At 43.4% G+C, this 11,273-nt stretch overlaps 1 protein-coding gene across 2 annotated transcripts; it reads right to left on the bottom strand.

Annotated features, from left to right (window-relative positions):
* Positions 1-129: 129 nt before the first annotated feature.
* On the bottom strand, positions 130-9,883 carry POLD2 (DNA polymerase delta 2, accessory subunit). Of its 2 annotated transcripts, none has more exons than XM_044661056.1 (11): positions 9,852-9,883; positions 8,358-8,614; positions 5,792-5,913; positions 4,785-4,908; positions 4,120-4,234; positions 3,382-3,580; positions 2,520-2,600; positions 2,218-2,375; positions 1,790-1,917; positions 1,308-1,409; positions 130-509 (listed from the first exon to the last, which is right to left on the bottom strand). In XM_044661056.1, the coding sequence occupies exons 2-11, from the start codon at positions 8,575-8,577 to the stop codon at positions 343-345; spliced, it is 1,416 nt and encodes a 471-aa protein (XP_044516991.1). In that variant the 5' UTR covers positions 8,578-8,614; positions 9,852-9,883; the 3' UTR covers positions 130-342. The 2 variants fall into 2 exon arrangements, with proteins under 2 accessions (XP_044516991.1, XP_044516990.1); XM_044661055.1 differs by lacking the exon at positions 9,852-9,883 and adding an exon at positions 9,666-9,723.
* Between the last annotated feature and the right edge of the window lie 1,390 nt (positions 9,884-11,273).

Below are 11,273 nucleotides of genomic sequence, written 5' to 3'. Positions count from 1 at the left end.
TTTTTAGAAGCAGGCCTATGGAAAAAAATCTTTAACCTGCCCCCACAGGCTCCTTTCTTCCCTTTGGAGAAGGTGCCTTGGCCAAACTGCCCTCAGGAGCTTAAGACAAATCCACATAACAGACAGGAAGCAAATCTTCAGGTTTTATTTACAAAGTTTCAAGTTGCCAAGATCGTGACACACTCTGGGTTCACTGGCATGAAAGAAGCCTTAGGACCTTTTAGCTCCAGGCCCTATCTTTATGAGTCCCCTGGCCTCATGCCAGGTCTTCTCTTTACCCCATGGTTTAGTCTAAGTGACATCATTGCCTCGGCTCATCTGCACTGTTTCCACCTCTCCAGCTCAGGAGCCCATGTCCAGGCCTCCTCCTAGGTCATCGTCATCCTCAGCACTGAAGCCAGAGAAGCTAATGGGCTGACAGGCTAGGTTTCGAAGGTTCACCAGGCAGGCAGTCTGGGTGGTGCTGAAGCTGGGAACAGCGACTAGCAGAACAGTTTGCTCTTCAGGGCCTGCAAAGATTGAACAGAGGAGAAATGGGAGACTCATCTGAAACCCCTGAAGCATCTCAATGAGCACTGGAAAGGGAGATAGTCTTTAATTGAGGAGCTAAGCAATCCCTTTCTATTAGGCTCATTTAGACAGAATTCCCAGAACCCTTTGGGAACTATGCTAGCTCCAGGGGAAACCACAGAAGACAGGGGACTTTGAGTTAATGATAAATTCAACAGGTTACCTGTCAGAATCCTCAAAGATCAAGAGAATTACCTAGCACTGGGCCCTATTCATTTTCATGTCTTGTTAAATAGGGCCAGATTAGAGCCTTCACTGTTGGGGAGCTAAAAGACCAGAAGCCCCTTCATTCTACCAAAACCAAGAAACCTAGCCTCTAGAAAGAAGAACTTGAGCTAGCCCCAGGGTAGCCGATGTTAATAATAAACATCTCTATATTTATGAGGCCTTTTAGTGGGCAAAACTAATCACATCCAAGATCTTATTTTATAACAATTCTGAGGCAGGCAGAACAGATAATGAATTTTACAGAAGAAAAGGGAGTTTAGAGAAGCTAACTGATTTGCCCAAGACCATGCAGCTGTGAGATGGAGAGCTGAAATCTGAGCCCAGATCTTGTCTCCCAAGTCTAGTCTATCCACCATATGACAGTTTCTGAATGCTAGAAATCCATCTGCTTAGAGTGGGAGCATGATAAATGATTTAGTCTGCATGGAACACTAGTCCAAAATGAAGACATATCCCGTTATATACATACCAGTCTGACCCTTAGTACCCTTGACATTGATGGAACTAACCTCTGATGATTTTGGAGCGGAAGTTAGGAGTGTTGCCACAGAAGTAGACATGAGGGCACTCAGGGAAGATGAATGGATCTGTTTTGTAGAAAGGGTAACATCCTGGAAGAGGGAAAATACATTTTAAAAAATTTTCAGAAGAGACATAAAGAGAAAAACTGTCTCAGGTGTCAATCTGATTTCAATTTGTGAGCCCTTACGGCAGATGAGAAAAGACATAGCTAGAAAGGACCACAAGTTTCTGAACTTTTAAGTCTTTTAGAACTATAACAGATATGGATTGTCTAAAAGAAAAAGCTGAAGCCCCTCAGAACTGGCTTCTGGAATCAGCTCTGGTTCTAAATCCCCTACTCAAATAGGACAGTCCAAAGTTACTATCACAAAGGACAAAAGGAATACAAATCCATGCCACAGATTTTCTCTCAGATTACTAATCCTTCCAGGCTCTTAATCCCCTAGTACCAGGCTTTGAGTCTCATTACCTAGAGTGTCAGGTGCAGTGGGGCTGATGTGGCCAACCCGAAGGGTCCATTCCAGGATCTCCAGGTGATCCTCCATGCTGCTATACCGGAAAATGTCACTCACGTTCTGTCCAGATGTCCCCAGGAACCTGTAGGACAAATTTCAAGCTGGTTCTATTCTAACACAGCCCTTCTCTATCCTTGGGTAGGACATAGTCACAACTTGTCCTATGTGACCCTTATGGACCCTGAAGACTCAGCGGTGTGCCGAACATCATTTTGGCCTCTTGTGATTGGTATGATACAGGCCTGAAATCTGAAAGTTACAAATGGCAGTGCCACTTCCCATGTCCACTAAATTTCCACTAAAACATGTCCCTTCTCCTAACCATTCAGTCTCTAGTAAAAATAGAAAGTTTTCAGCTCTGAGTCAAACTGCCTAAAAGTACCTGACTCCATCAACGGTGGCCTGATAGGGGTTGGTGACCAGCTGCAGTGTGGAATAGGCAGTAGCCAGTGGGAACATGCAAGGATGAAGTGGTTGTTGAGGTAGAGTGTAGTTTGTTGGGTCAAATTCACCAGGCATCACATCCACAGGTACTGAGGCCTAGCAAAACAGAGAATAGGAAAATATGTTTGCTGAAACCTTATTATCAAATGCTGAATTTCTACACCCATATGCCATTTGTTACCCAATTCTAGCTCTCAGGATAGAATTCCTAACAGTAATCACAGGCTCAAATGTGCTTACACTTAGCTGTAGTAGGATCTCATCCAGCATCTTGATGGCCTCCACACTAGCTGCCTGTGTTTTCTTGGTTAGATATTTAGCCTGAAAATAGAAATTCCAATAGCTAAAGTCAGTCCCCAAAGAAAGTATAGATCAAAGAATTTCCCCCAAAGTCCTGCAGTCAGGCTTTTTGATGACACTCTGCTAGGAAGAACAGAATGGCACCCAGCAACCAAGAACAAAGTTGAGAGTCCTGTGCCATGACCCCTACTGCCATTAGTTCACATTATTCAAAGAAGAAAGTTGGCTTTATGTCAAAAACAGGTCCCAATGTCTGAGCTATTTAAGGAGGTTGACCAAAGGGAAAAATTTAAGCTATTAAAATACCCCATTTCTCTGATAACACAATCAGGCCAGGCATCCTGGAAAAAGAATCTCTGGACAAATAAGAAGAGGTGCCCAACAAAAAAGGCACCGGCAGCCACTCCAGGAAATTTATTGTTAGAACCTGCTTTCTGGGGGGCAGCTAGGTGGCTCAGTGGATTGAGAACCAGGTTTAGATATGGAAAGTTCTGGGTTCAAATCTGGCTTCAAGATACTTTTGAGCTTTATGAACCTGGACTAGTCACCTAACCTCCATTGCCTAGCCCATACCACTCTTTTGTCTTAGAACCAACATACAGTATTGATTCTAAGACAGAAAGGAAGGGTTTTAAAAAACAAAAAACTTGTATCCTTGTTCTAGAATTCCCCATGAAAGCTCACTCGCTGCAGAGATGACCTTATCCCAACCCCCACCCCCAAAGGCATTAGATAAACAGGAACTGCCAGGCTTCTCTTCAGAGGAAGGTCTAGGAAGAGTTCAAACAGATGGAATCCCTACCTTACTGATAGAATCTCTGCTCTGTGTGTTCTGACTCAGTAAATTCCCAGCAAGGATGACACGAGAGATGTGGGCAGCACTGCTCTGTTCTCCTTCATCACCTAGTTGCCCTGTCACTACATCCACCATCAACTGGGTCCCCAGCAGGCTCTCCCCACTGCAACCGCCCAGGCCCAGGCCAGACACCAGAAGCACAAACCTGAAAGAGAAGGCTAGTTATTTGCTAAGGCTAAGCTGGTGCTAGTGTTCTTCTGCTACTGTTCTCCCTAAAGAAGAAGGGACTACCAGCAGGTACATAGGCCTCAGCAGTGCCACAGAAGAATTTTGGGGGAATTTCCCAAGTCTGATTATAGATTTGCAGGACTACTCTGAAAACAAGTGTTTCTGGAAAACAAGGCATTTAATGATCTCGGTACTTGGTACTATAGTTTCTGAGGCAACCAGCAAGCTAAAAGGTATATCATGGCTTTGAGCTAAAAGAGAGCTACAACCAAAAGCTGGCCTTGGAGTTTAAGTATTAAAATCTCATCTGTCTGGGGACAGTTAGATGGCTTAGTAGATAGCCAGGCCTACAGATGAGAGGTCCTGGGTTCTAATCTGACCTTAGATACTTCCAGCTGTGTGATCCTGAGCATGTTACCCCCTTTACCTAAGCCCTTACCACTCCTCTGCCTGGGAACTGACACTTACTGTTGATTCTAGTACAGGAGGTAAGGGTTTAAAATAAAAAAAACCCACCTATCTGCATCAGGTACTGTCATGGGTTTCTGGGGTGGCAGGTCTGCAAAGCAATGATCCTCCACCAGGAACTTGCCATCATCTTGCACGGAGCCCAACACTGCCAGCACTATTCCTGGAGAGCAAGGTTGATGAAGGTCTCAGCATTAAACAGGAGGAGCATAGTGTATGTGTAGCCATCTTCTCTTTGTCATGCTTATTAAATTCAAATTCCCAAACTGTCAGGACTATACATACATATACGTGTGTGTGTGTGTGTGTGTGTGTGTGTGTGTGTGTATAAAGCCATCCTCCCTCCCTTAGGGTGAGGGACTCTCGACTGGGAATTCAAGCTAAATTGTAGCCCTTTTTGGTGATGCTGACATTAGACAAGAGAGTAATAGCCTCCTTTTCTTCCACACCCATTTAGACCTCCCTTGCCCCTAACAGGTCTATATTTTTTTTATTTAATCCACAAAACTTTAGTCTTCCTCCCACTCCAATCTCCTCTTCCCACTTCTCTAATTGAGAAAATAAAAACAAAACCCTTGTTGACAAACATGTATAGTAGAGCAAAACTAGTTTTGGCATTGGCCATCATTTTGCACTCTAAGCCCTTCACTTCTCTATCAGGAGATGGGTAGCATGTGTCCCTACTAGGTCTAGCCCCAACATGCACCATGTACCTGTTACCAATTTGGACACATCAACAGTGCCTTCCAGTTTGATGCGTTGCAACTCATCTTCCAGAATCAGCTCATCATCTGGGTGAATATATTTGCTCCGAGGAGGTTGGGGCAGTAGATTATGCTAGAATATAAAAATGGAGGTTTGGGGTTTTTTTGTTTAGAATCAAAGTTGCTACAGCTCAAGATAACTACAATCTCTCCAATATAACAACTCATTTAGCCTTTATATCCTTCTTTGTTCCTTCCTTTTTGTATTTAAGGGGCCCACTGCTCCTTCAAACGCTAGTCCTATTCCTCTTGTGCCCATGCATAAAGTCTGACTTGCAGAGAACAAAGGGCCAAGAAGTGCATACATTTGGGTTCCATTGGGTAATGTTAGCTAGATTTGTACTTGAACATATCTTTCTAGGAACAACCTTCTGTTGGTCATTTAGTTGTTTTCAGTTGTATCTGACTTTGTGACTCCATGTTGGGTTTGTTTTTTTAAATTTCATTTGGGTTTAGATAATTTCCCGTTCCCCTTCCATCATATTGTCAGCCTCCAGACACCTGTGTTTTTCTACACTCCGAGGGTGTGTATATGTGTGTGTGTATGGGGAGCCCTCAGTCAAGCCCCCATTCTTCCCTGCCTCCCCCTTCCCAGTACTTTGCCAAACACTCAGTCTCTTCCCCGGCCAACAGGACCCCTCCTCCAACTTTTTTTCTGGAGAACAGGAAGATACTGGAACCGTTTACCATTTCCTTTTCTAGTACATTTTACAGATGAAGGAGCTGAGGTAAACAGGGTTAAATGACTTGCCCAGGATCACACAGCTAGGAAGTGTCTGAGGCCAGATCTGAACTCAGGACTTCCTGACTTCAGGTCCAGTGCTCTATCTACTGAGACACCTAAATGTCCTAACCAACTTTGGTAGTGTTGCTCTAGCCCTTTCAATCAGATATTTCGGATTTAGCTTTTCCCTCCCAAGAGCATGGCAGGATAGCTGTGAGGTAAAAGGCCTCACCTCTTCACTAATTTCCCGAAGGATGGAAGGTTGTAGCTGCATGGACTTGAAAAGGGTCCCCACCACACAACATTTCTCTCCAGGCTGCAGTTCACAAAGCTTCCTTACAATTACTTCATTGCCTGTGGATACCAATGATTATGTCACTTCTTAAGGCTCAAGTGAAAGTCAATAGAAAGGGAGGCAAAGACTGGCCCCAGTACTCCCTTATTCTTTATGGACAACAGATACAGCCTTGCAAGAGAACACTTTAATAGAATCCTAATCCTGTAAGTAATATGGATAGTTTTTAGGGTGGTGGATAGCAGTTAACAAAGGAAGAAAACTTGGTACCCACTAGCAACAACAAAGGTACTCTGTGGCACCACAAGAAGACAGATAAACTAATGATGGGGTCCTAAGCTTTGTTATTCCATGTAGGGCTAGCTAGAGGCGAAAATTATCAATCATTTGTTTATTTATTTATTTATTTACTTATTTTTAAGCCCTTACCTTCCGACTTAGAATCAATACTGTGTATTGGTTCTAAGGCAGAAGAGTGGTAAGGGCTAGGCAATGGGGGTTAAGTGACTTGCCCAGGGTCACACAGCTGGGATGTGTCTGAGGTCTGATTTTACTTAGGACCTCCCTTCTCTAGGCCTGGTTTTCAATTCACTGAACCACCCAGCTGCCCCCTAGAGGAGAAATTTAAAGTGATATCAGGCCTAGACCAAAACAGAATAAAACTTTTGTGGAAAAGTATCTTTCTTGAGAATTTTTTTCCCTTTGAAAAATGGAAGTGGGGTGGGAAAGAGAGAAGGGTTTGAAAAAAAATAATAAAACATTTAAGATAAAAGTGTTATAAATAGGCAGTATTCTAAAAGTTAGAACCCGCAGAAACAATGTTAGAAGTGATGATGAGGTGTCCAGGCTAGACTGAAATATTGATGCTTATTGTCAACTTCTAGGTCACTCTTCTATTTCCTCAATAGCTAACTTGGTTTATTTGGTCCAGTCTCTCCCTCCCACTGTGTTCCTTGCCATCATCCTTGGTCATATCCATCTTCATGTTAATGACCTAATAACACCCTGACCTCATGGAACCTTCTGAGCTCATTACCTTCATGACCTACAGTTCCACTTGGTTTTTGCCGTCGATTGGCATAGCTACTTCCTGGACATCATCATGACTTAGGTCTTCTCTAACTTTGAGATTCTGAACTTTGGAATTCTATTCTCTAGCCAGATCACAAATTCCCAGTTTTCCATCTCTCATATTCTCTCAAGTTTTAGTGAATCTGTTAATCTTTACAGTGATTTTGGTCTTACTATATTTCCATTCTATCATTGGCTTTACTCATCACCCTACCTATGAACTGTGGGGTGAGCGTTAAAGTTCCCTTGCTACCACCTTCAAATCCTTTGCTTCCTTTACCTGCCACTCCCTCTCTGCTAAACCCCCAGTCTTTAACTCCACTATTTGCTTTCTCTGCTCCTTCTTCCCCATCACAGAACATGGCTAAAGGGGGTAATAATAGAAAAACCAAAACACCAAAGTTGATTAAGTCTACTGCAAGTACATGCTGTCTTGGGCTCATTACTAAGTGGTAATTCTTTTAGTCATCTCTTATGAAGCTCAATGTCTTGCACATAGATTAACAAATCCTTGTGAAATTGAATTTGTTATTGCCTTATTCCACATAAGTTACTCTAAACCTTGTCCCTTATGCCAACCTCTGTCCATTCTTACCCCAATGCCGGTGACTACAACTTTTTTTCCACATTACCGAGATTAAGATCAGCCAATGCGACCTCAGCTTTCTTCCTCTGTCCCTCAAAGCATCACCAAGTGTTCAGAGCATTCTTCATTGCCAAAGCATTGCCTCTCTCCTTGTGTCCTTGGATTCCACCCCTCTCTCCTTCCTCTGGACTTTGCTCTATTAGTCACCCCTTTTTCCTTTCTCATTTACTTTATCTTCACCTATAACACATCCTAGTCTTCATTTTCTTTAAAAACAACAGTTACTTAAGAAAGATTAAAGCAATTGTGGCTAATGGAGAATAGAGTTATACCTTACAAGTATGTGAAGATGGAAAAGCAGAGGAGAGAATTAGGGTAAAGAGAAAAATAGCATAAACTTTAATTGAAGATGAAAAAAAAAAAATCTTCCTTTTCCACACACTGTGGAATCACTACTAGGGAAGGATGTAAAAGACTACATAAAGAATTTCTCTGATTATCTCTCCATAACTCTAAGAAAAGCTTATTGCTTCCTAGTGGGTGAAAACATAATAAAAGCTAATATTTACATAGGGGGAACTTTGTGCCAAGCACTGTGCTAAGTGATTTACAAATATTATCTCATGTGATCCTCACAACAACCCTGCAAAATAGGTACTATTGTTGTCCCCATTTATTGATGAGGAAACCAAGGCAAAAAGTAAAGTGACTTGCCCAGGGTTATAAAGCTAGTAAGGGTCTGAGGTTGGACTTGAATTTGGGTTTTCCTTTCTCCAAGCTTTGCCACCTAGCTGCCCCAAAATTTATATACTAGTAAAAAACATCCCTCAAACTTCAGTCACTCACTCCAACGTTGCCGAGCCCGTTTCACCAGGAGGGGTGTCATGTGAATAAGGCGAGTGGCATAGATGTGGGCATACTGCCGGCTAAAGCTTCGTTCCCCCAAACGGAAAGGTTGGGAAGAGTTAGTATAAGTTGTCACAGGTACTCGAGCAAAGGTGGAGGACTCAGTTGATGGCGGGGACAAGAGTGTGTGGGCCCTCTTTGAAGCTTGCTCTGAAAACATGGCCAAAGTCCTTGGGCTGCTTTTTGTCTTAGGAACACTGCATAAATAAAAGAGAAATTGGTTACAGTAAATATTCAGAAGGCCTCCTCTACCTCATTCACCTTTAGACTAGTTTATTTAATATACCATATCAGGGAGGCATTGGAGAAGTAAAAAGAGAATTTCATTTTCTAGCAGAAATCAGATTAAAATCAGGTAAAATATCATCTGCCAAGATGATCAGTTCCTTTTGGGCAGGGACCATTCATTTTTAATTTGAATCCTTTACAGCAATCCTTATACAGACAGTATATTGTACTTAGTAGGTATTTAAATTCAATTAAAAAAATAAATGTTTGCTGAATTAATAATAGCTAGCATTTATACAGCACAAAGCACTTTACAAATATCTCATTTGATCCTCACAAAAACCTTGGGAGGTAGGTACTGTTATTATCATCTCCATTTTATAGAAGAGGAAACTAAAGCTGACAATGGTTAAGTGATTTGCAAAGGGTCACATACCCAGTAGGTATCTGAACATAGATTTGAACTCTTGTCTTCTGCCTCCATGCCTATCCATTGTGCCACATAGCTGCCTGAATTGAGTTAATGAGTGACAGAATGAAGCGTCTTTTGGTAAAGATACTTATATTTGTCTCTACAGTCATTTGAGGTAGGGGTAGGGGAAAGAGGGATAAGCCATTTTCTACTTCTTAATTTGATTCAAACTGAGGGGCAAGTTTACAAAATGATGGTATTAATTATAATCATATAATCAATGCAAGTTTACAAAATGATGGTATTAATTATAATCATATAAATTCCTGGAAGGAAAAATGGCCTGGGCACCAGGGGCCCTGAGACCTAGTCCCACATCTTCTAGTAAAAAAGATGGAGCTAGAGAAGCCTCTGTTCTAGCTCTGTATCTATGATTTTACGTATAACTCGTGGTCATTTCGCTTCGGACAACCCGTAGAAGGGGATACTGCTGAGAATGTTATTAGAGTTCTTTTTGCAAACCTAAAAGCGCTAGAGAAGTGTCAGCCACATGAGGTTGCCATAGAGACGCCCTGGGGCCCCGTCCCCTCCCCGACCCCATCTCTGACCCGCCCTGGCTGGCTCGCGCGGCCTTCCCGCCTCACACGCAGCTCAATTGGGCCAGCCTAGCTCCCAACGCATGCTGACCGGCCGGGCCTCGGTTCCACGGGGTTCCAGGAACAGCAGAGCCCACGACTGGGCCATACCGGACCCAAGAGAACCGCTGGCGGCCCACGCCGGAACCACTCACCTACCCGCGCGCGCGCCGGGGCAGTCTCTGGCAGCTCACCGCCCGCCAAGCCCGAGCTCCGCCCCGGAACCGGAGGCCATAGCCCCGCATCCCTTCTCGATTGGAGGGATACAAGGCGCCCACCACGCCCCCTGTTCCCTCCTCGGGTAGAGGCTCCGCCCCCTTTTCAGTCTCTGCCACGGAAAGGGGGTAGGTACTTCGGCCCGAGCGCCACGACTACGGTTCCGCCCCCGATTTCAGGCTCCGCCCCTCACCCCCTTTCCTGCCTGGACTCGCTAGACTAGAGGTTAGAGAGAGAGCAGTGGAGGATTATTTACTAGTTTGAGGCTGCGCGCCCCCCGCATCTCGCTCCTTGGAAGGCCGTGTAGTTGCACTGCGGCTTTCATAATCATTATAATTTGTTTTTCCTTTGCGCCTTAAGAGTTAAACTGTGTAGATCAGTTTTCAGGTGGTCATAACCCGCCCCCGCCTCGCTTTCAGCTTCCTGCTAGATGATTAGCTGACAGGTGACAGGTATGACCAGGGATTTCTGCAGGAGATCCTCTGGTCTGCCCTGGGTCTAGGTCTACTGAACCAAGTCTTGAGAAAACAACGAACCTGACTGCATCCCCTTACCCTGTATAAATCTTTTTTTTTCTAAATAATTTTTATTTTTTAGAAAAGTTATCATGGTTACATGATTCATGTTCTTACTTTCCCCTTCACCCCCTTCCCCCCCCCCATAGTTTTAACATGTGTCATTGATCAAGACTTATTTCCAAATTGTTGATAGTTGCATAGGTGTGATAGTTTCCTGTCTACATCCCCAATCATGTCTGCCTCAACCCATGTGTTCAAGCAGTTGTTTTTCTTCTGTGTTTCCTCTCCTGTAGTTCTTCCTCTGAATGTGGGTAGGGTTCTTTTCCATAAGTCCCTCAGAATTGTTATGGATCATTGCATTGCTGCTAGTACAGAAGTCCATTACATTCTATTTTACCACAGTGTATTGGTCTCTATGTACAATGTTCTTTTGGCTCTGCTCCTTTCACTCTGCATCACTTCCTGGAGGTCTTTCCAGTTTGTAGCAATCCAGGAATACATTAATTGTGATATTATTTTAAGAAGTATTCAAAAACTTAACTCTTATACTGCTAATGATTGATCTCTGCAATCCTGAGTCAAATTGAATGTTGACCTTGCCAAATCCCTAGCCCTTCCCTAAGGCTACACCCCAGAAGAGAGTCAGTTATCTCAGTCTCCTTACTTTTCCTTCAATGATCAATTAACATAGGTATCAAACATCAGTAGATGCCTTAGGCCCTATCCACCCTGGATCCTGATCTTAGCTCTACCTATTGTTTCAGATTTTGGTAGTTTGCATTTTATGATGATTACCTCATAATGTTAATGTATCAGGCCACTGGCCTCTCCCCTTCCCCCCATACTG

The sequence above is a fragment of the Gracilinanus agilis genome, chromosome 2, assembly GCF_016433145.1.
Source record: "Gracilinanus agilis isolate LMUSP501 chromosome 2, AgileGrace, whole genome shotgun sequence".
In the NCBI taxonomy this organism is placed as follows: Eukaryota; Metazoa; Chordata; class Mammalia; order Didelphimorphia; family Didelphidae; genus Gracilinanus; species Gracilinanus agilis.
Note: the sequence above shows the minus strand (reverse complement) of the source record. Positions and strands in the feature narration are given on the sequence as shown.